Source organism: Sinocyclocheilus grahami, unplaced genomic scaffold (genome assembly GCF_001515645.1).
Source record: "Sinocyclocheilus grahami isolate Dianchi unplaced genomic scaffold, SAMN03320097.WGS_v1.1 scaffold427.1, whole genome shotgun sequence".
In the NCBI taxonomy this organism is placed as follows: Eukaryota; Metazoa; Chordata; class Actinopteri; order Cypriniformes; family Cyprinidae; genus Sinocyclocheilus; species Sinocyclocheilus grahami.
In genome coordinates this window covers 448,445-471,480 of record NW_015505606.1, presented here as the reverse complement: position 1 = coordinate 471,480, position 23,036 = coordinate 448,445, and the positions used below count along the sequence as shown (strand labels likewise).

The following is a 23,036-nucleotide window of genomic DNA, read 5'->3' as shown; positions in this document are numbered from 1 at the left end:
CACACACACACACGCGCGCACACACACACACACGATGCGCAAAACTTACGCATTTGAACAGTCCATAGCAAATACTTAAACTAATAACAAAACAGTAGATGATTCAGAAGCGCCAGATTGTCATAGCAAAGTCAGAATTACCTCCTCTCCTAGGTTCACGAAAAGGTCGTCCATAAAATGCATTGCTGTTCTGTTGTAAGTAATCTTAAAGATTGCTAAATGCATCTACTTTCGGAAAGGCCAAATAAAGTGCTTCTGCTTTCGCCTAGAAACACACAGGGTCTCCCTGACATGACTGCTTCAACACTAACTGTGGTTACTGAAACCACACCTTCTTTCTTTGCGTGAACATTTGGGCGGCATTATGCAAATATTTCCACATAGTGAGGTAGATATGTGGGGGCGTGTTAGAACGAGCCGTTTTAGGGGGGCGTGGCAGAGTCTTAACTTTGATAAAGAATATCTCTTTGGTTTTGAGACTTTAGTCTTTGCAACTTCAGGGATCTTATCTACGCACAATCAGCTTGTAACACTCCAAAGAGAAAGGAAAACTTGAAATCGCATCATATGACCCCCTTTAATAGTCCTGTCCTGCTTCCCACTGAGATGGTAAAAATTACTCTGTGCCAATGTCTGCTGCCTCAGCATATTTTCACTGTATAAGAGTGATTTTAATTGATATTGTCATGCGCCTAATGTTTTTTCGTTGTTGTTAATTTGTCTCAGGCAAGAACCAGATGGAGTTTTGTTGTCACATGCTCAGAGGTTCTGTGGATCCCAAGAAACCACCTGTGTATGAATATGTCAAGTTTATTGGCAACTTTAAGTCACTCGCCAACAGTGAGTGTTTATTTTCCTCTTGATAAACTGACTAAATACTAAACCATATGTTAATTGCGTTAGTTACTGCCCAAAGCAAAATGCATGGACGGCCAATTTCTTTTAACACAAATCTCCACTTTGAATGCTGTCCCAGTGCCTCTTGCAACCCGAAATGGCCTTGAGGGAATTTTACAGCACTCGTTGCAGCCGGCCTTCGACGATAAAGTCTGTCTTCTTGCGACTGTGAGGCTCGCCAAACCCCAGTTCATCAAAGTAAGCTGATAATCAATCAGAAAATACAGAGCAAAAATAGATCTCCATTACAGAAACTCTCTCTGAAAGCAAGCAACCATAGGCATGCATCATAAAAAAGCATTACTAGCAAAATAATTCTAATATTGACCTGTTTGTTGTTATTGATTGTGTACAGGAGATGTGCATAGTGGAGGAGCCCAATGTTGAATTTACATCTCGACACAGTCTGGAGTGGAAATTCCTCTTATTAGATCACAGGTTTTCACACTTACTCACAATATCACTTTCTCCATGTTTGTAATGTCCTGTTTTTCCTTCATTGAGATATTCTTGTGTTACAGAGCACCTCCTATCATTGGCTATATGCCCTTTGAGGTGTTGGGAACATCAGGCTATGACTATTATCATGTAGACGACTTGCATTCACTGGCCAAATGCCATGAGCATTGTGAGTTTAAAACAAACTAACATATATTTGAAACTTTCATTTGGCGCCATATTCTTCTTCATATGTCTCTCTTATTCTCTGTCTGCTTGCAGTAATGCAGTTTGGAAAAGGGAAATCATGTTATTACCGCTTTTTAACTAAAGGGCAGCAGTGGATTTGGCTCCAGACTAACTACTACATCACCTATCACCAGTGGAACTCACGACCAGAGTTTATCGTGTGCACGCACACAGTTGTGAGGTACGCAGAGGCACACAGATGACTACACAAACCGGGAAGATACCAATAGTGACTTTGCTTGTGTTTTTATTTTGAATTGTTTTTGTCTGTAGTTATGCTGAGGTGCGAGCAGTGCAGAGGAGAGAGATGGGTATAGAGGAATCTCCCCTTGAGTTGCCCGGAGATAAGGTGAGATGCTTCTGAGATAGTAACCTCTCAGAAATAGTCCACTAATGTGGTATAATGTGCATGCTGTTGAATGTCTTATCTAAAAGAGACTGTGATTAAGTTTATGCACTTCAGTGGTGAAACATGCCTGTTTATCAAATGTGAGGTTATCAGTATAGATGGTTAGTTAACTGAATGATTAACAGATTCATGTGTCTTATTTATGGTAAATTAACTTTAGATTGTAAAAACCTCTTTATTATATACTTGCTGACTGGAGTCAGTAAGATTTGTTTTCAGAAGGAAATTAATACTTTTATTCAGCAAGAATGCATTAAATGAATCAAGAATGACAGTTAAGACATTGACTAAAGATTTCAGTTTCAAATAAATGCATTTTTTTTTTTAGTTTTGGTTGTTTTTAAACTTTGTATTTATCAAAAAATCTTTAAAAAATGATTATGCTTTACACAAAAATATTAAGCAACAACTATTCTAAGAACATCTATCTGTCAAGAGGGCAAATTTGATATTGATAAAATAACATTTAAAATATTTTATATGCATGTTCGTGTGTGTATGTATGTGTGTATATATATATATATATATATATATATATATAGGGCCTAAAACTAACTTTTTGCCACACCTGCCAATGGCCGGTGACGTGATAAAATTGACCGGCCAAAATTTTTTTTTTACCGGCCATTAAACTCTATTTGCAAAAACAGGCAGTCATTACTACTACAATGACTAAACATATTTACAATGTTTTTAATGTATCCTTTACTTTACTTACAAGCATATCTTCTCAGGTAAAAGTTATTAGAACCGTGTCTAGGGGCAAGCTGGCCATCACTCTACTCTGACTCTCTGAGTCTCTGACCTTTTCAGCCCGTTTTGTATTATTTAATTCACTCTTGTCGCTTATGTTATGACAGAACAGCTAACCAATCACGATGATCTTGTCTTCGGAAAAGATTCTTTTATTTGCTTACGTCAGAAACAGCGAATCTCTTTAAAAACTGGCTGTTGTTCTCACTACATTGCATTGTTATATTTCGTAAAAGTTTTACCCGCCAACTGGCGACTGACACGGTTACATATACTCGCCAACGCTGATTTATACTCACATTTGGCGCTTGGTGAGTGTTCATTTTAGGCCCTGTATATATATATATATATGGGCAGCGCGCCGACATACAGTGCTGTTGCGCTATGGGCGTCCCGAGTTCGAATCCCAACTCAAGGACCTTTCCTGATCCCGCCCCCTATCTCTCTCCCACTTCGTTTCCTGTCAGTTGTAAAATAAATAGTTAAAAAACAATTGCTCTCCTTTTTCAGTCATTGCAAAACAAAAAACATTGATCAAAAGTTACACTACAGATATTTCTTAACTTTCCTCTCTCTTTCCAGCAGTCTCAGATTTCTGGCTCTGAATCTCAGTTAAACACCTCCAGACTGAAGGAGGTTCTGGAGTGCTTCAGTCGCACACCTTCCACCTCCTCAAGGAGCTCCCGCAAGTCCTCGCACACCGCTGTCTCCGACAACACCTGTACCTGTAAGCATGAAAAACTGAGCCAAAAGTGTGCTCTTCTGATGCGTTTTCCTGGTTTTGTGCCTGTTTAAAACTCTTTAATCTGTATGATTTCCTTAGCAACTCCCTCTAAGCTACAGATGGATGTGAGCACTCCACCCCGGCCCGCCACTGTTGATATGACACCCCAACGTCGTTCCTCTATCAGCACCCATGTGAGACTTGTGTATTCATCAATGTCAATACTTGGCTTTAATGATCTTACAAAGCATTCCTAAAATATGCTTGTGCCTCAAGTAATGACTGTGGTCTTATCGGCATTATTTTAGTCCATGAGTTCTCAAAAAAACAATCAGACTGGATCTCCGGTCCAAATCAACCAACAGCAACAACCTCAACCACAGCAGCAGGTTCAACCTAATGCCCTGGTAAGAATTTTTTTTAGGTGTTTTCCATGGAAGCCCATTTCCGCTACCGAATAAAAAAAATCTCTCAATTCTGACTTTTTTCTCGCAATTGTGAGTTTACATCTTGGAATTCTGACTTTTTTTTTTCTCAGAATTGTGAGATATAAACTTGCAATTGTGAGTTATATAAAGTCAAAATTGTGAGATATAAACTCGCAATTCTGAGAAATACAGTTGCAATTCTGAGAAATAAAGTGAGAATTGCTAGATATGAACTCGCAATTCTGACTTTATAACAAGCAATTGCGAGTTAAGTCAGAATCGTGAGATATAAACTCGCAATTCTGAGAACATATCAGTCTTTTTTTTCCCCCTCAGAATTGGACTTTATACCTCGCAATTGTGAGATATAAACTCGCAATTTCGAGGAAAAAAAGTCAGAATTGCAAGGAAGAAAGCATTTCCGCTACCGAATAAAAAAAATCTCTCAATTCTGACTTTTTTCTCGCAATTGTGAGTTTACATCTTGGAATTCTGACTTTTTTTTTTCTCAGAATTGTGAGATATAAACTTGCAATTGTGAGTTATATAAAGTCAAAATTGTGAGATATAAGCTCGCAATTCTGAGAAATACAGTCGCAATTCTGATAAATAAAGTGAGAATTGCTAGATATGAACTCGCAATTCTGACTTTATAACAAGCAATTGCGAGTTAAGTCAGGATCGTGAGATATAAACTCGCAATTCTGAGAACATATCAGTCTTTTTTCCCCCTCAGAATTGGACTTTATACCTCGCAATTGTGAGATATAAACTCGCAATTTCGAGGAAAAAAAGTCAGAATTGCAAGGAAGAAAGTCAGAATTGCTTCTAAATTTCTGAGAAGTTTATAACTCGCAATTCTGACTTTATAACTCGCAATTGCATGTTTATATCATGCAATTCTGAGAGGAAAAAACGTCCAAATTGTGAGATTTTTTTTAATTCAGTTGCGGAAATGGGCTTCCATAGTTTTCATGTAGTTTGTTTTTTTTGTTTGTTTATTTTTGGTATGGTGTTTTGGTTTGTCAGATAGATCAGATAAGCCATCATTTATATGACTGACTTTTGATTTTTCTCCATGACACCATGATGTTTATTCTTCTATGCTTTCTGAATGTAGTTCTCTGCACAGTTGAACGCAATGCAGCACCTGAAGGAGCAATTGGAGCAAAGGACATGCATGATCGAAGCTAACATTCAGAAACAGCAGGAGGAACTGAGACAGATTCATGAGCAGCTCCAGAGGGTGCAGGGACAGGGCACTCAGGTACACGCATGTAACTGTGAATATCGGTATTGACAACTTTGCTGTTATTAAGAAACAAAAGCATGTGATTGAAATGGTGACTTTCAGATGATACTGCAGCAGTCGGGTGGTGGACTGAGTGTACAGTTGCCGCAAGTTGGAGGAGCACAGACTAACATTTTAGGGGTTGGAGCACAGACTGGGGTCATAGCTATACAAGGCCAAAATGTGACAAGTACAGCACAGAGTGGGACTGTTCCACAGCAACAAGCACTTCCACAGCAACAGGCTCCTCGTTCCCTGCAGCAGGGCTCTTCTGTTACACAGGTGACTTTCATCATTTTTGCTCCGACAACCAGTAAATATTTGCTCTGACAACCACTTGATTAGTCTTTATTAAATAATGCAATGCCTGATGAAATCTGAACTTTCAGATCAGGTCCTTTTAAAATATGTATTATATATGTACACTACCATTCAAAAGTTTTTAAGGTTGTAAATGTTTATGAAAAAAGTATCTTAGGCTGCATTTGTTAACTAAATAAAAATACAGTAATATCATGAAATATCATATAAATATTTTAATTTGTTCCTGTGATGGTAAAGCTGAGTTTTCAGCATCATTACGCCAATCTTCAGTGTCACATGATCCTTCAGAAATCATTCTTGTATACTGATTTGGTGCTCAAGAAACTTCTCATTACAGTTTAAAATGGTTGTTATGCTTAATATTTTTGTGGAAACTGATGCATTTTTTTCAGGATTTTTTGATGAATAGAAGTTCAAAAGAACAACATTCATTTGAAAAAAAAACTTTAGATTATTATTTTTTTATATATACAGTGGGGAAAAAAAGTATTTAGTCAGCCACCAATTGTGCAAGTTCTCCCACTTAAAAAGATTAGAGAGGCCTGTAATTTTCATCATAGGTATACCTCAACTATGAGAGACAAAATGAGAAAAAAAAATCCAGAAAATCACATTGTAGGATTTTTAAAGAATTTATTTGCAAATTATGGTGGAAAATAAGTATTTGGTCAATAACAAAATTTCATCTCAATACTTTGTTATATACCCTTTGTTGGCAATGACAGAGGTCAAACGTTTTCTGTAAGTTTTCACACAGCAGGAGGAACTGAGACAGATTCATGAGCAGCTCCAGAGGGTGCAGGGACAGGGCACTCAGGTACACGCATGTAACTGTGAATATCGGTATTGACAACTTTGCTGTTATTAAGAAACAAAAGCATGTGATTGAAATGGTGACTTTCAGATGATACTGCAGCAGTCGGGTGGTGGACTGAGTGTACAGTTGCCGCAAGTTGGAGGAGCACAGACTAACATTTTAGGGGTTGGAGCACAGACTGGGGTCATAGCTATACAAGGCCAAAATGTGACAAGTACAGCACAGAGTGGGACTGTTCCACAGCAACAAGCACTTCCACAGCAACAGGCTCCTCGTTCCCTGCAGCAGGGCTCTTCTGTTACACAGGTGACTTTCATCATTTTTGCTCCGACAACCAGTAAATATTTGCTCTGACAACCACTTGATTAGTCTTTATTAAATAATGCAATGCCTGATGAAATCTGAACTTTCAGATCAGGTCCTTTTAAAATATGTATTATATATGTACACTACCATTCAAAAGTTTTTAAGGTTGTAAATGTTTATGAAAAAAGTCTCTTAGGCTGCATTTGTTAACTAAATAAAAATACAGTAATATCATGAAATATCATATAAATATTTTAATTTGTTCCTGTGATGGTAAAGCTGAGTTTTCAGCATCATTACGCCAATCTTCAGTGTCACATGATCCTTCAGAAATCATTCTTGTATACTGATTTGGTGCTCAAGAAACTTCTCATTACAGTTTAAAACGGTTGTGATGCTTAATATTTTTGTGGAAACTGATGCATTTTTTTCAGGATTTTTTGATGAATAGAAGTTCAAAAGAACAACATTCATTTGAAAAAAAAACTTTAGATTATTTTTTATATATATATATATTTACTGTCACTTATATTTTACAATTACATATTACTTATGATTTTTTTAAAACAGCTCTGTTGCAATTAGATATAAGAAAAAGTTTGATTGACATTTGTTAACACTACAGAATTTACTGTAATTACCAGTACCTTTAACCATGTATTGCCTAGAAGTAGCTTTTAAAGTAGCCCATTAACAGTGACAATCTCCTGTTCTCCACTTCATAGTAGCCTTTGTTACTTTGGTCCCAGCTCTCTGCAGGTCATTCACTAGGTCCCCCCGTGTGGTTCTGGGATTTTTGCTCAGTTCTTGTGATCATTTTGACCCCACGGGGTGAGATCTTGCGTGGAGCCCCATATCGAGGGAGATTATCAGTGGTCTTGTGTGTCTTCCATTTTCTAATAATTGCTCCCATAGTTGATTTTTTCACACCAAGCTGCTTACCTATTGCAGATTCAGTCTTCCCAGCCTGGTGCAGGTCTACAATTTTGTTTCTGGTGTCCTTTGACAGCTCTTTGGTCTTGGCCATGGTGGAGTTTGGAGTGTGACTGTTTGAGGTTGTGGACAGGTGTCTTTTATACTGATAACGAGTTCAAACAGATGCCATTAATACAGGTAATGAGTGGAGGACAGAGGAGCCTCTTAAAGAAGAAGTTACAGGTCTGTGAGAGCCAGAAATCTTGCTTGTTTGTAGGTGACCAAATACTTATTTTACCGAGGAATTTACCAATTAATTCTTTAAAAATCCTACAATGTGATTTTCTGGATTTTTTTTCTCATTTTGTCTCTCATAGTTGAGGTATACCTATGATGAAAATTACAGGCCTCTCTCATCTTTTTAAGTGGGAGAACTTGCACAATTAGTGGCTGACTAAATACTTTTTTACCCCACTGTATATATTTACTGTCACTTTTATATTTTACAATTACATATTACTTATGATTTTTTTAAAACAGCTCTGTTGCAATTAGATATAAGAAAAAGTTTGATTGACATTTGTTAACACTACAGAATTGACTGTAATTACCAGTACCTTTAACCATGTATTGCCTAGAAGTAGCTTTTAAAGTAGCCCATTAACAGTGACAATCTCCTGTTCTCCACTTCATATGGTGACACCATCTAAATGGATGACCTCATTTTTGTCTCTTTCTCTCTCTAATTCTCTTTCTCAGCATGGTCCTGTGTATAATACCATGATGATCAGCCAGCCTGCCAATGCCAATGTTGTGCAGATACCCAGCAGTCTGGCACCAAAAATAAATCAGGGAAATGCAATCAACAGGTGCATGTCTTTTTCCTCATTCTCTTTCCCAGGACACCTTCTACAGATATTATCAGTATTATTTAATTAATCATGTAATTATTTCTTTCTTTGTCTTGCTTTGTCACTCTCAGGTTTCCTGCCGGGCAGCAGTTGATCACTAAGATTGTGACGGCTCCAGTGGCGTGTGGCGCTGTCATGGTACCCACAACAATGTTTATGGGTCAGGTTGTGACAGCTTATAGCCCGTTTGCACAGCAACAAGGTCAGACACAGACCATAGCACTGCAGCCTCAGTCAACAGTGCCTGCAGAACAGGCTCAAACTACCACATTACAAACAAGTCAACAGCAGGGGGCGACGCAGCAACCATTTTTACAGGTAACAAAGCATGCACATAGTTTCATTTTGAGTCTACTCAGAACTATGATTCAGTGATTGGTATGCATCACCACGTGACATTCTACGTAGTCTTCATACTAGTCTAGTTTACAAGCCTTAATGTAGTTGACCAAGAAGTTCTACAGTGAGATGAAGTGAGAGAGAAGTGTTTATTACGTTTGAAATATGGATATTTTTCTTACAAAATGCTTGGATTCACTACAGGAGGCCTTTATTCACCCCCAGAAGCCATGTGAGGCACATTTTATTATGGATGCGCGTGCGTTATTTGACGACTTGTGGACTGTTCAACAGAAACACCCACTGACTGCATTGATAGAGCTTGGAATAGCCAGGACCATTTTTAATATAACTCCGATTGGATTCGTCTGAAAGAAGAAAGTCATATACACCTAGGATGCCTCAAGGGTGAGTAAAACACAGGTTAATTTTAATTTTTGGGTGAACTAACCCTTTAAGTTACTTTATGTATGCATGAACAGTATGTGTATTTCTCAAATGAGAATGACACACCATGAATAAGCTTTGAAATCCTCATTCATAATTGCTTTGTTCTCCCTCGTGGTTTTGGGAGCTATGCAAGAAGCCACATCCAGGGCACAGCGTTTCTATACTGAGGACAGTCCAGAGTACTGCGGACCTTTTAGATCCCATTTTCAGGAAAATAATGATTATATTGTCCTCTTCCTATTTTGTTCCAAAGTTGTAATACAAACCGAAGTTGGGTTATCATGCAGCTGTAGAGTCTTAAAGTTAAAGTAATCTTCCTTTTAACTGTTTGTGTGTGAATATATGTGTGTGCGAGAGAGAGAGAATTTAAAGTGCAGGATATTATATTAATAACAGTTTGTGACAATTCCAGTATCGCTGTTTTGGTTGCTACTGTGTGTATTAACCCCAGCGATGACCAATCAGTTCTTGCGTTGCAGTAACTCAGCATTCTAGATGTTTCCCCGTTGGCTTGTTGGCAATATACCTCAGAAATGGTTTTATATATGAAGTATTCAAAGCAATTTTATTTTCATGTGGCAAAAGACTTCTGTGTTAACAGAATTGCTGTGTATAGACCGGTAGCACTGTTAAAGGTATATGGAAACTGAATAGATTTTGACGTTGATGACTTTTGGAATTCCAAAAGTGGAGATGCCCCTTAAAGTAGATGCCCAACTTCCCTTATCTGTCCAATTTTTTTTCATAGTGTTGTGCGTTTTATAAGATTTTATTGTGCACTAAAACCCTCAGTTGTGTTAGCTGTTACTGTTGGAACCAATGTTTCTTATAGTGTGTACAATCAAAAATGACGTAAAACTTACACCCCCAAAAAAGCTACTGACAGGTTGAAGAGAGAACTGATATGGACTTTGGATGTCCCTGAACATTTCATCCTTCTGTATCCATTTTCTTTTTTTTTTTTTTGTATGCAACCAAAAGATTGTGCATTTTTGAATATTATGGTTATTTGGTTCCAGCCCCAGAAATTTGATTAGTGTTTGGCCTGATGAATATCAGTGAGTTGAGTGAATAATGATAAAATATTGAATCATCAAACAAGTTAAATAAGTCCTAAGGTGGTTAACCCTAAAACATGTTCATTTTGTTCATGAATTGCTGTGCACTTCAGTACAAAACTATGTTATCACAAATAATTGCCCGCAGATAATATTACCTTCAGTGTGAATTTGAAGGAACTGTCCTTTGTCAGTTTACCAAAAACCGTTTACAATATTCAATCTTGAAATAAAGCAAACAATGTTATTCACGTTCTCTACTAAATTGTCTGCTTCAAGATTTGCTTTTTATTTTATTTTATTTTATTTTATTTTTAAAGGGGTCATATGATGCTTTTTTTAAAGATCATTATTTTATGTATTTGGTGTAACAGAATATGTTGACATGCTTTAATGTTCAAAAAACACATTATTTTTCAAATGCTGTACATTATTGTAGGTCCTCTATGCCCCGCCTCTCTCAAATGCTTAGTTTTCTACAAAGTCCCTCCTTCCGACAAGCGCAGTCTGCTCTGATTGGCCAGCTGACCCAGTGCATTGTGATTGGCCGAACACCGCAAGCACTCATCGGAAATGTAACGCCCCTTACCATAATCGTGAGCTTCATCTTTCAAAATAAATGTAAAGACAGAGCCCGGAAGGGGAACAGAGTCGCATGACAGACACAGTGATGAAGCTGGTATGTGTGCAGTACACAAGCCACAGTTAAGACAGCTGACTCCACTGTAATCTTCTTCCTCACTCTCTGTCACACACACGCGCGCGCGCACGCACGCACATACACACACGATGCGCAAAACTCCGCATTTGAACAGTCAATAGCAAATACTTAAACTAATAACAAAACAGTAGCTGATGCAGAAGCGCCAGATTGTCATAGCAAAGTCAGAATTACCTCCTCTCCTAGGTTCACGAAACGGTCGTCCATAAAATGCATTGCTGTTCTGTTGTAAGTAATCTTAAAGATTCCTAAATGCATCTACTTTCGGAAGGCCAAAGAAAGTGCTTTTGCTTTAGACTAGAAACACAGCGTCTCCCTGACATGGCTGCATCAACACTAACTGTGGTTACTGAAACCACTCCTTCTTTCTTTGCGTGCACATTTGGGCTGCATTATGCTAATATTTCCACATAGTGAGGTAGATATGTGGGGGCGTGGCAGAGTCTTAACTTTGATAAAGAATATCTCTTTGGTTTTGAGACTTTAGTCTTTGCAACTTCAGGGATCTTATCTATGCACAATCAGCTTGTAACACTCCAAAGAGAAAGGAAACTTGAAATCGCATCATATGACCCCTTTAAAGTGGCATATATTCCTAATTACAGTACTAAATGGAACTGACAAAATAATGACTCTTTAGCAAACATTTCTGAACACTTCCATTTGTATATTATTCGCCAGACCAACAGATAACTCACGCCATTGGTTGAGCTAGTTCAGATGGTCAAATACTGTATTTTAACAAAATATATGAATAGCTTTTAAGGAACTGCACAAATTATTTTTGTAATTTCGAAAATACACAATTTATACAATACATCCTTTACAACTTTTCATTTATTCTGTATAAAAACAGGAACATTTACTACTGGCCTTTTTTTCTGACATAACACTCTAAAAGTTTTTTAAAAATAGCTGACACTTCAAATATTTACAGAGTCAAATCTCATAGCAGTTATTTGTCACAGTCAACATTCAAAAACATTTCATTCTTTTTGAGACCAACATTCCATCCTTCATACGTGGTTTAGTCAGCTGGATTCATTTTGGAATAATTTTGCATAAACGTTGGATATCTACTGGAATAATTAGCTTGTTAATTCACAATAAGCAGATGTCTGATATGTTTATCATCTTTTAAGCATGCTTCAAGAATGGAAACTTGCGTCTTACTCCAGTTAATGTAGCCAAGTTAGCCACTTTTGAAGAATGGAACCTAGTCAGTTATTACAAGAAATCCAAATATGATTATCTCAGTTTTACACGGCAACAAACAACTTTTTATTTATATATATATATATATATATATATATCATATATATACACATTCTCCACCACTCAATTTCAATTCCAAACTCAAAAAAACAATGTAAACTCATCCTAGGTTGTTAATAAATATGACAGTTATACCAGTAAGTACAACTTGAAGCTGAGATGGGGATCTCATAGATACATTAATGCAATATAACACTCACTTGAGAGTAATCACGTGCTGAAAATAGTACAAATGCATGAACGAGAACCTCCGTTTGTTGGTATTAAGTAGGGTGACCATACGTGCCAGTTTCCCAGGACGCGTCCTGGCCAGGATTTCTATGTCATACACCGATCGGTCAGCACACACAAACAAAGCCAAAACCTAGATATTTTAGGCAATATAGAAATCCTGGCCAGGATACGTCCTGGGAAAATGGCACGTATGGTCACCCTATATTAAGTGCTTCAGATAGTGACACATTAAACGGGAATCACCTTGGGTTCAGTATCTTTACCCCACTAACCTACCTTACTGTTCAGTCAAGACGTACTTGCAGTTGTACACCCGGTCAAAGACAAAAGAATACACAACACGACATCATCACAGGTCACTACACAATGATGTCATCGGTAGAGTTGGTCATTTATCTGATGAGGTAACATTTGGTTCTATATCTAAATGCTTGCCTGGCCACGTTGCTGCTCATGCACTCAAAATACTATGTAGATCAATACCATAAAATGGAGCCCAGCTGCATTTAGAAAAATACATTAACAGTTACAAGGCTGGACATGCTGTGTCTTGAGTCATTTGAAATATAATGGAAGACGAGGCTAATGGAGTTGCATTGAGCCAAACAGAGAGCAGGAGATGCCCTTAAATGCAGTTAGAACTTAAATGGAGGATAAGGCTTTTAGGTCAAACCTATTGAGTAAACAAGGCAAAACAAGGAACGAGATGTCATTTATATGCTCTGATGCTCCAGAAAAACATCATTTGTTGCCTGCAGCAGGGGTTGAGTTGAGGCTGTCGAGCTGCCCACAGAACTCAGCCTTTGTGCCCTCTGCAGGCCTGGAGGAACAAACGCCTCACAGCTGCCACTAGTGCTGAGATTCAAGTAATCCTGCAAGGCACAATTGTAAACCTGCAGTAACCGAAGAAACTGGTTCAATGCACGCAAATTTTGAGCTAAGCTGAGTCAAAACGTACATGTTTGGTGGTTTCCGACAGCAGGAGTTCAGTCCTTTCCACCAGTTTCTTGAAGGTTGGTCTCTTCAGAGGGTCAGCACTCCAACACCATCTCATTACCTCATAACTGAAAACACATACACAAATGCCTTGTCATCATGTGCATCAGACACGGATATAACCTACAAAAGTTAAAGGTCAGTCATTTAAAAAAACAAAAAAGAAATTAATACTTTATAATAATTCAGCCAGGATGCATTAAATCATTTTAATTGTTACAAAAGTCATTTATAATGTTACAAAAAAAATATTTTTCGAATAAATGTTGTTCTTTCAATTCATGAAAGAACCCTTCAAAAATGCACCACGGTTTCCATAAAATATTAAGCAGCACAACTGTTTTCAACATTGATGATAATGTTACTTGAGCACCAAATCACTATATTGGAATGATTTCTGAAGGATCATGTGACCCTGAAGACTGGAGTAATGGCTGTGGAAAATTCAGCTTTTATGCCACATTCTAAAAAAATCTAAATGGCGGTTGTTTATAACTCACAATTCTGAATTTTTTTTCTGTGAATTCTGGGTTTACATATATTTGGGTTTTTTTTCTGCAACAGAATAACGTGAAAAAGGCTATTGCAATTTTTTTTTTCTTACAATTCTGACTTTTTTTCTTGCAAGTTTATATTAAGAAAAAAAAGTCACACATGCGAGAAATTTCTTACCAACCCCAAACTTTTGAATGAATAGTGTGCATGCCATAAATATAAAACACTGAACTGTTTATAGACAGGTCAAGTTCTCTTACACTTCACTTGGGGCAAACTCAGGCTCACTCATTCTGTATCCATCTTGTATCATCTTATAGAATGTGGATCCAACTTGAATACCCGGATATGGCGTGTTACCTGCAGGCGGATTTTCACCTCATAAGACCTTCATAATGAGTCACTTACAGGCATTGTATTCTGGGTAGGTGTGATATTTAATAAGCCTGATACCAGCTCATACAGACCCAGAGAGAAGATCTCCCACAATAAGATGCCATAGGACCACACATCACTCTCAAAAGTGTACACGCACACAAACAGGCTCTCTGGGGACATCCATTTCACCGGTAAACGTGCCTAGACAGAAAACACAACATTCATGATACTAAACAATCTATTAACATGTTTTTTGGGTAATACGGTATCAAGCAATATCACGTTCACAAACCTAAAGGGATCATTCACTCAAAAATGAACATTTATTCATCATTCACTCAATGTCAAGTTTTTTCAAACCAGTGTAGAATTCTGGGGAACAGAAAATATTTAGAAAAATGTTTGTCGATATATTAATCCATGGAGTTGTTTTTTTACTTTATTTGACTCCATTGACTTTTATTATATGAACATAAATATTAATACTTCTTAATTCACTGTGCCATATTAATAAGGCTAGAGATGTATGTGAGTGTTTTAAATATGTTGTTCAGAGGATTTTAAGTGCTTAGCATCAGTATCATAACCTAATGTGCACACGCTGCACAAAATAATAATCCCTCGTATCTGTCAACACGCTCAGTGTTTGTCTGAGAACATTCAGGGATTATCTGTTACCGTGTGTGTGTGTGTGTGAGTGAACAGGTTTGTGTCTATCTACTGCTCTCAATAACACTGTAACTGTGACATGAATGGCCAACAGAACAAGAATGTTGTTTTGATATGTCTGGGGAAATTAGCTAATAATTAACTAAGAGCTAATAAAACTAAATTAAAATTAAGTTAAGATAAATTAAATCTGACAAAATCTTAATTTGGCTGTACAAATCTCAATTGACTGTACAATTTATTTTATTGTACAGTTTTTTTTTTATTTTACTGTAAGACGTATCTTATGCTCAAGCCTGAATTGATCTGCCTAAATACTGTAAAAACAGTAATAATGTGCATTATTACAGCAGCAATTACTCCAGTCTTCAGTGTCACATAACCCTTCAAAAAATCACTGTAAAATGCTGATTGGTGCTCAAGAAACATTTTTGTTGTTCATATTAATGATGAAAACAGTTGTCATATTTTGTGGAAATGTTGAGATAAAGAAATAAAGTTAAAATATATGAATAAAATTACTTCTTTCTTTCTTTGAGGTCCAAGGAGTGTGTGACAAAACTACATTTCCCATCATTCTCTCTGTCACAATAAAACATCAAGATAAAGCATCTATTACAGACCTAATGCACATTCTTTGCTTTTCATTTTGTTGCATTAGTGCGAAAAAAAAAGCTTCCTGTCATATCACTAAGTGAAAAAAGGAAAATAAACATGAAATTGCATCCATTTTGTCCTAAAATCACTTGAAACACATCATTTGGTTCCCAAAGGAACTGAAAGCAGCATTAGTGTTTGGGTAAAGTCTGTAGAAATCATCTTCTTTCTGGGCCTGTGATTGAACTACTATGCTACAGGACTGTAACCACCATAGACATTGAGGGGAGCAAGTGTTACTGACAAGCTACTGTTCACTAAAGTAGAGCATGAATTCCAGCATGAAGCATCAGTTTTAACACTAAAAGAGAGTGAGGTAAGATGGAAGTAGCAAAACATTTAATATTTGACTACTGTTTTATGTTAAATAACTGACAGTAACATCCAGTGATGCAAACTGCTCAACTTTTTTTTAATAAAATTTTGCCATTTTGAATGGAAAATATGGTGTCCTTTGCTTCATAAAAACAACTGAAAATTTGGGTCTAATGTTCTCATTTAGCTAGCAAGGTAAACATGAGCGTGTTTGTGTTCTCACCACTGATGGAAAAGAGGGTGTAGGCCTGCTCTCCCTGGGTTGTTGCCACACACTCAAGTGTGTGAAATTTTCCTTTGCTGACATTAAGTCGACTATCCACCTCGCTTCGTCCAAATTCTGCCCCTGACACTTTGACCACGGCAAACTCCTCATCTGCATGTGTCGCATTCAACAGGTGGGAGCACCTGCCAGAGGTTATAAATGTTATTTAGAGGCAAAATAATATGACAAACAACTATTATGTTCGTTTTTTACCACATTTAATCAAAGAAACACTGTTCTATTCCAAATGGCTTACTGCAGTCTCGTGACAGCATGACTATGCAATAGTTTGTTTACTTACATAACATAAGTCAGAGATGTGCGCTATTGTACGGTTGTTGAGTGTGAGTGGCTTATATTAGCCTGTGAGTCATACCGTGTATGTGGCGGCTTGCAGTAATACCAAGATATTTTTGGGACAGGATATCCTGAAGCAACACACCGCACCTGTCCATCAACCGGCCCCTCCTGGGAAACTATCACTGGTTTACCTAAATGAGAGATTTACTGTATTTATATAAAGACTGCATGAAAATAAAGTTTATTTAAGGTAAGTAAAGTCCCGTCAATCTTCTGGACTCACATATAACATGGACGGTGAAGGACTGATTGACAGATGCATATGTGTGATTGGCTGAGAAAGTGTATATCCCGCCCTCTGATCCATGAACTCGAACCAGCCTTAGTTTACTGATGTACCTGTAACATCCAGAAAAACGATACTCAGTGTCTGTGTAATCGTCACATAGAAATGTTAGAAAACACACCTAATGGACATGCATAGCTGACAAATGAATATGAAATTTATTTTTTAACATTGTGGTTTTATGTTTATTGCATAGCAAGGGAGGGTGTATAAGGTAATACAAGTTTAAGGTGATGTAATTACACATTACCAAGCAACTAACCTTAACCCTATAAGTACGACACAGTAACCCTATAGTAAGTACATATATATTTGTGTACTTACACTGTAGCAACATCATCTTAAAATAAACCCTTTATAAATGTAGATGGAAAAAGTTTCATAAATAGTAAAAATAGTAATAGTAGTTTAAACAACATTTAAACATAGCCCTATTAAATATAGAGTTTAATATAGTTTAAATGTTCTAAAAGTCTTCAAGAGTTTGCTCAATTACACATTTTTTTATTTCTAGTATGTACATTTAGTATTGTGATAATAATATGTAAATTTATGACCAATCATATTTGAAAATAGACCGCAATTGGATAATGTCGATAATATATATATTTTTTAATTTAAATAAAAAACATAAAACTTCAGTGTTCATTTTGATACATTTCTGTATCAATAATTTCACAGTTCACAATGAGGACTGTCAGTTAGCAGGACAATTTCTACATGTTGCTTGAAACTGCTGAAAATAGTAGTAATAATAAACCACAATATAATTATATTGACCAGCTATATGTATGGACAAAATCTTTGCTGTTTAGCCAAATTATCAAAATATAAAAGAAAACAAAAATAGTGGTGTTTTCTGTGAAGAAACATAAAAATACACATCATGTCACCTGCTCATATACTGCTTTTGGATTTTAACAGTAGCCCCTCACTGCAGTACACAAGATCCATCCAGGGGGTGGAGATAGGTTTAAGGGTGGAGATGGGTAGGTTTAGGGATCAGAGGGTGGAGACTGTTAGGTTTAGGGATATGTAAGTTGGGAGTAGTTGGATCTGGATCTAACCTCACCCCCTGGATCTTACGTTCTGCAATGAGGACCATGTCGATTTTAATTTACCAGCTTTAAGGAAACCGTAACATCTGAGGCCAAGCAAAGTTTTGTGGATAAAAACAATGGTGGAGTTACCATAGAATTGACTGTTTGTGCGTACATGTGCAGGTGTGCTTACCTGTACTGCTGGTTGTGCAGTGTAATGACGTGTTCAGATGTGTTTTTGAGCTGTTGGTTGTTATAGATCCAGTAGAATTCGGTGGGACTGGGGTATGAAGTCATCTCCACGCTGAGGGTCAGGCTTTCTCCCTCTCTCACCTCCACCACCCTGTCCTCTCCCTCCGTAAGGTTAATGAAACCATGCTCTGCCACACATACACACACATGCAGATTTCCTGTTGTTTAGCCTATGAAGAATCTTTTGCTAAAAATGAAATTTAACAATGTATGGTTAAAGCAAAATCCATGCATGAAAGGGGGGACTTGCATTTCAACAGTTGCCATATTAAGGGCTACACTTTATCCCGTTCATTTTCCTACAAGTGGCCCATCTGGCCCTTCTTGCTCAGTCAATAATGTTTGAAAATGACTGTTTGATCCAGCTTCATTCCACATTTTTTACCGTAAACCTCCAGATTGGCAGTTGCCATGGAGACACCTTTCTCATTCTTTGCAATACAGTAATAGACTCCTGAGTCATTCATCTTCACAGATTTGATGTGCAGTCCTGCTGAGCGCTGATATTCTCGAGAACCAGGCAGGATGTTTGATTTTTGGCTTTGCATTGCTATCTAAATGATGATTGAAAATAACAGTCCAGGTTAGGTACTGTGCCTACAGAAAGTAATCTGAGATTATGCGAAGTGTGTGGATCTAACCGTTTCAGAAGGGATACTCCAGCTCAGGCTGATATCATGGTTGATGTTGATGGTGCTACAGTTGAGCACAAACTCCTCACCCTGAATCAGAATCACATTTTCGATTCTGGATAGGCTGATCGATGGCACTGTCTCCGGGACTGTGTTACAAACAGCACATAGGCACATTAAAGCATAGGCAAACAATTATCAATTTCTATACTGTATATATGTATATAAGCCATAACATCATAATGATATATACTACTCGTCAAAGGTTTTTTTATGTTTTTGAAAGAAGTCATTTATGCTCACCATGGTTGCATTTATTTTATTTTTTTTAAAGTGAAATATTACTACAATTTAAAAGAACGGTTTTCTATTTCAATATATTTTAAAATATAATTTATTCCTGTAATGGCAAAGCTGAATTTTCAGCAGCCATTACTCTAGTTTTCAGTGTCACGTGAGCCTTCAGAAATCATTCTAATATTCTGATTTGATGCTTAATTATTATTTTTTAAATAATGGTTCTTATTATTATCAATACAGTTTTTGCTTAGTATTTTTTGTGAAAACTGGGATGCTTTTTCAGGATTCTTTGATGAATACAAAGTTCAGTGAACATAATTTATTTGAAATAGACATCTTTGTAATGTTATAAAGTTTGTTGGTATAGTATAGTTAATGTAATAATATTGTTAGTATTGATCAATTCATTGCATCTTTGCTGAATAATATATTATTGAAGAATGTGGGTAACCAAACAATTGCCTATTTACTTCCATACTATTTTTCCCTACTATGGAAGTCTATGGGTACCGGCAACTGTTTGGTAACCCACATTCTTCAAAATACCTTCTTTTGTGTTCAGAAGAATAAAAAAAAAACTCATACAGATTTGGAACAACTTTTGTTCCAAAAGATGTTGACAGAAATGTCATTTTGGGGTGAACTATACCTTTTAAGAACTGTTCTTACACACCTGGCCGCACACCCAAGTTATACGGGCTTGATTTCACAGGTTTTTCATCCATCTCTCCTGCACAAATGTAGCAGCCCTCAAAAGCTCTGGAGACATTTTTGATGGTGATCCCTTTCTGAGGGTGTGCATTGTAGGTGAGGCCAGCTGGTAGACCAGAGCCACCACAGGTCAGAAGGGACAGCTGATTGACAGCTGGATCTGTTACTAAACAAGGAAGAGTGCCATCCTCTCCTTCCCTCACCAAAAGGCCATCCACCATGGAGCGCACAAAAGGATTCTCCAAATCTGCCAGAAAAAGTGAACAAGGAGAAATTTTAGGCAGAAAAAATATAGAGAGAGATGAGAAAGGGGAACAAAAGACATGCAAATCAAAGGAGAATAAGGAAGAAAAGGACAAAAAAGGTTAGTGCAAGACAAGGGGTGTTACATTAAACCCTGGAAGGATTTTTGTATGAGGAAATAGTAAGTAAATGAGTGTGTGCAAAAGGTTTATCACAATTCGACTGGACAAACACCTACGTCATTCAATGACAGTTAACAATAATGAAAATAAACCAGATATACACTAAGGTGTGGTTTGAGTACACAGCTTAAGGACATGCATTTGTGCTTTAACAAAAAACCTATTCAGGTTTTAATACTCGTTCAGGACTGAAGTGTGGGAACTGAGGCCAAAGGACAAACAAACCCCACAAATCAAAAAAAAAAAAAAAAAAAAAGTGCAAACATGCACAATCAAACCCACCTTTCACATAGATGTAGATGGAGCTCTTCTCCTCCGTTTGTGTGTTTTCACAGGTGTAACGGCCCATATGCTGTACCTGTGTAGAGGTGAGGAGGATGATACTAGCTCCATCTTCCTCTAGCCCTCCCTCAATTTTCCGACCTTTTTCCCGTATCCATTGCACCTTGCTCGCCTCTGTATTATCATGACAACTGAGTTGCAGTTGTCCACCTTTTGGTATCACCAGATGAGTGGCATTGGGAATGATAACAGGTTCAAACCGCGCTGTAATACAAACACACACAAATCAGTTCACTGTGCATACAGAGTCAAGGCTAATCAACGGCAGCATCCAGCAATCAGTTAATACATCACTTTGTTGAGAGTCAACAACCCTTGGAAGGTGAGGTCTTTATGGTAGACGTGACTGTGATGACTCTTTAAAAGCCAGTAACCTGTGGCTGATGTTATCAAAGCAATACTCTGCTCTGAACATTTTAATTATGACAAGCAAAATAAAAAACTCCAGGATCCCATATAGTATGTAAACAACAACAACATAAAAACAATTATAAAATATTTATCATAAAGTAATTGTATGGATCATAATGAAAAAAATAATTGAAACATATTTTTCCATGTAAATTCATTTTTACTGTTCAAATACTCTCATTCGCAATTTTACCTATTATTCAGATTCCGTTAAAAACATAGGATTTTATGCAAACAATATATAAATAACTAAAAATGTATAATTTATTAATTTAATTTATGAGAGGTGGAATGTGACCTTCACATATTTCGTGATATTTATCCAAACTTTGTTTCCCTTTTTATGATGCGTTCATATTTTAAACAATTAGCGCTACCTTCTGCTATTAACCGCACCATGACTAATCAGTTACATCGTCATGATTTATGTCCAGATGATTCAAACGTTACGAAGCAAGTGAATCAAGTGAAGTAAGGGTTTGTACGGGGTGCATTAGTGGCTAAGACAGGCAATTTTTCAGGATAGCCAAAGTCTGGATCCCATTTGCCTAACGGTGCCGAGCTTTCCCGCTCGATTAGAACGTTCAGTTATTCGCGTCACAGATGCACGTCTTGTAGCCTACTGGCGCGACTATGACAACACCAGCAGAATAAAGAGCGCAGAATTGATCAAAGCAACACTCATAACATTGACGGCATTTTAAAGATTTAAGGTATAATTGTTTCAGGGATGTGTTTTAAGTAATACTTTAAAACACATTCCATTGACTGTGTTTACAAAGTGTCCTGACTGTTAATGTTGTTAATGTTCATTTCTGTTAATGTTGGCAGTGTTAGGGGTTATTGGGTTGTTATGCTTCAGCCCGAGAAATATTAGGCTAGCCTACTGAAGTAGGGGCTCGAGTTGTACCATTAGTACCAAAAAACAACTGACACGTTCACATTTATGTTTTATAGTTTTGAAAATAGTTCCTGTTTCCCGTTTATTATTTTAAATGAAAATTATTCAAATTAGGTTGATTGAATAAAAAATATTTAGAACTAGTAAACTTGAAACAGCACAAATAAGCTAAGTAGCTTAGACGTTGAAACAGCTCGCGATCTCACCTATAAAATGTTACACGTAAACCTTCTTCTTCTCGGACGGATTTATTTGAAGCGACACTAATTACACGCTAATTAATTAATGACATTGTGCACAACACATGAGATTCACTCCCCTAATAACTCAAACTCACAACACATGAGATTCACTCCCCTAATAACTCAAACTCACAACTCACAACACATGAGATTCACTCCCCTAATAACTCAAACTCACAACACATGAGATTAACTCCCCTAATAACTCAAACTCACAACACATGAGATTAACTCCCCTAATAACTCAAACTCACAACACATGAGATTAACTCCCCTAATAACTCAAATTAATCAATAGCTGTCTAGCTCAGTAAATGTATAGATAGACATAATATAAATCAATAATTAAATTGACAGCGAGCAACTATAACTTTGGAATAGGCACACTATAGAGAGTACAGATGGACAAAAATCTAACTCTTAACGGTCATCATCTGCATCTGTCGTCAAAACAATTGGATAATCCTCGGGATATTAGACTAATCATCCGCTCATAATTAACAGTAGGCTACACATATGGATTACGTAGCCAACATAATTGGGAAAAAATACAACAAAGGCCTATTTGAAAAAAGAAAAATAAACATATTTTATCTGAGCAGTTGAAAATATTGTATGTTCTTACCTCCAGGTAAGGCGAATAAAAGTAGAACTGTGCATAAAAACCAAACGTGACCCATTCCGTCAGTCTGTGAGTGTTCGTGTGTCCATACATTAGTACGACTCATCCACAACGTGTCTTCAAGTCTCTCTCTCTCTCTCTCTCTCTCTCTCTCTCTCCCTCTCTCTCTCTCTCCCTCTCTCTTCTCTCTCCCCTTCT

General features: G+C 37.1%; 3 protein-coding genes across 9 annotated transcripts in view; 1 reads left to right on the top strand and 2 right to left on the bottom strand.

Moving 5' to 3' along the window:
- Positions 1–8,851, top strand: part of LOC107551585 (circadian locomoter output cycles protein kaput-like) — a 25,220-nt gene extending 16,369 nt beyond the window's left edge. For 4 of the 7 annotated variants that reach the window (XM_016233241.1, XM_016233237.1, XM_016233240.1 and 1 more), the window contains exons 7-19: positions 727–840; positions 977–1,095; positions 1,253–1,335; positions 1,419–1,525; positions 1,618–1,765; positions 1,858–1,933; positions 3,329–3,473; positions 3,570–3,664; positions 3,779–3,877; positions 5,019–5,165; positions 5,253–5,471; positions 8,311–8,420; positions 8,534–8,851. In XM_016233241.1, coding sequence (XP_016088727.1) covers positions 727–840; positions 977–1,095; positions 1,253–1,335; positions 1,419–1,525; positions 1,618–1,765; positions 1,858–1,933; positions 3,329–3,473; positions 3,570–3,664; positions 3,779–3,877; positions 5,019–5,165; positions 5,253–5,471; positions 8,311–8,420; positions 8,534–8,837 — 1,766 coding nt within the window. In that variant the 3' untranslated portion in view covers positions 8,838–8,851. Of the gene's footprint in view, positions 1–726; positions 841–976; positions 1,096–1,252; positions 1,336–1,418; positions 1,526–1,617; positions 1,766–1,857; positions 1,934–3,328; positions 3,474–3,569; positions 3,665–3,778; positions 3,878–5,018; positions 5,166–5,252; positions 5,472–6,288; positions 6,331–6,417; positions 6,637–8,310; positions 8,421–8,533 lie in introns of all 7 variants that reach the window. The other 3 variants (XM_016233242.1, XM_016233243.1, XM_016233244.1) reach the window with 3 other exon arrangements.
- A 3,830-nt stretch (positions 8,852–12,681) lies between these two features.
- On the bottom strand, positions 12,682–14,664 carry LOC107551584 (mast/stem cell growth factor receptor kita-like). The gene is made up of 4 exons (XM_016233236.1): positions 14,498–14,664; positions 14,291–14,390; positions 13,498–13,603; positions 12,682–13,411 (listed from the first exon to the last, which is right to left on the bottom strand). Exons 1-4 carry the CDS (start codon positions 14,586–14,588, stop codon positions 13,253–13,255), a joined length of 456 nt encoding a protein of 151 aa, XP_016088722.1. The 5' UTR covers positions 14,589–14,664; the 3' UTR covers positions 12,682–13,252.
- A 1,549-nt stretch (positions 14,665–16,213) lies between these two features.
- LOC107551583 (mast/stem cell growth factor receptor Kit-like) lies at positions 16,214–22,956 on the bottom strand. Its single transcript, XM_016233235.1, has 9 exons — positions 22,842–22,956; positions 20,603–20,866; positions 19,858–20,142; positions 18,894–19,033; positions 18,638–18,806; positions 18,194–18,380; positions 16,898–17,013; positions 16,691–16,805; positions 16,214–16,457 (listed from the first exon to the last, which is right to left on the bottom strand). Exons 1-9 carry the CDS (start codon positions 22,942–22,944, stop codon positions 16,229–16,231), a joined length of 1,608 nt encoding a protein of 535 aa, XP_016088721.1. The 5' UTR covers positions 22,945–22,956; the 3' UTR covers positions 16,214–16,228.
- Positions 22,957–23,036: the final 80 nt, after the last annotated feature.

Bases quoted from the DNA above. Each gene is read 5' to 3' on its own strand.
- LOC107551584 (XM_016233236.1), bottom strand. From the start codon at position 14,588: ATGTCCCCAGAGAGCCTGTTTGTGTGCGTGTACACTTTTGAGAGTGAT. The intron at 13,604-14,290 runs GTAAGAGAACTT...ATGTGTTTTCAG, and splicing joins GAGTTTGCCCCAAGTGAAGT to TTATGAGGTAATGAGATGGT. The intron at 13,412-13,497 runs GTACGTTTTGAC...TGTGCCTTGCAG, and splicing joins TGTCGGAAACCACCAAACAT to GATTACTTGAATCTCAGCAC.
- LOC107551583 (XM_016233235.1), bottom strand. From the start codon at position 22,944: ATGAGTCGTACTAATGTATGGACACACGAACACTCACAGACTGACGGA. The intron at 20,867-22,841 runs GTAAGAACATAC...TTTGTATTACAG, and splicing joins TTTATTCGCCTTACCTGGAG to CGCGGTTTGAACCTGTTATC. The intron at 18,381-18,637 runs GTAAAAAATGTG...TATGTGTGGCAG, and splicing joins TGCCAATCTGGAGGTTTACG to AGCATGGTTTCATTAACCTT.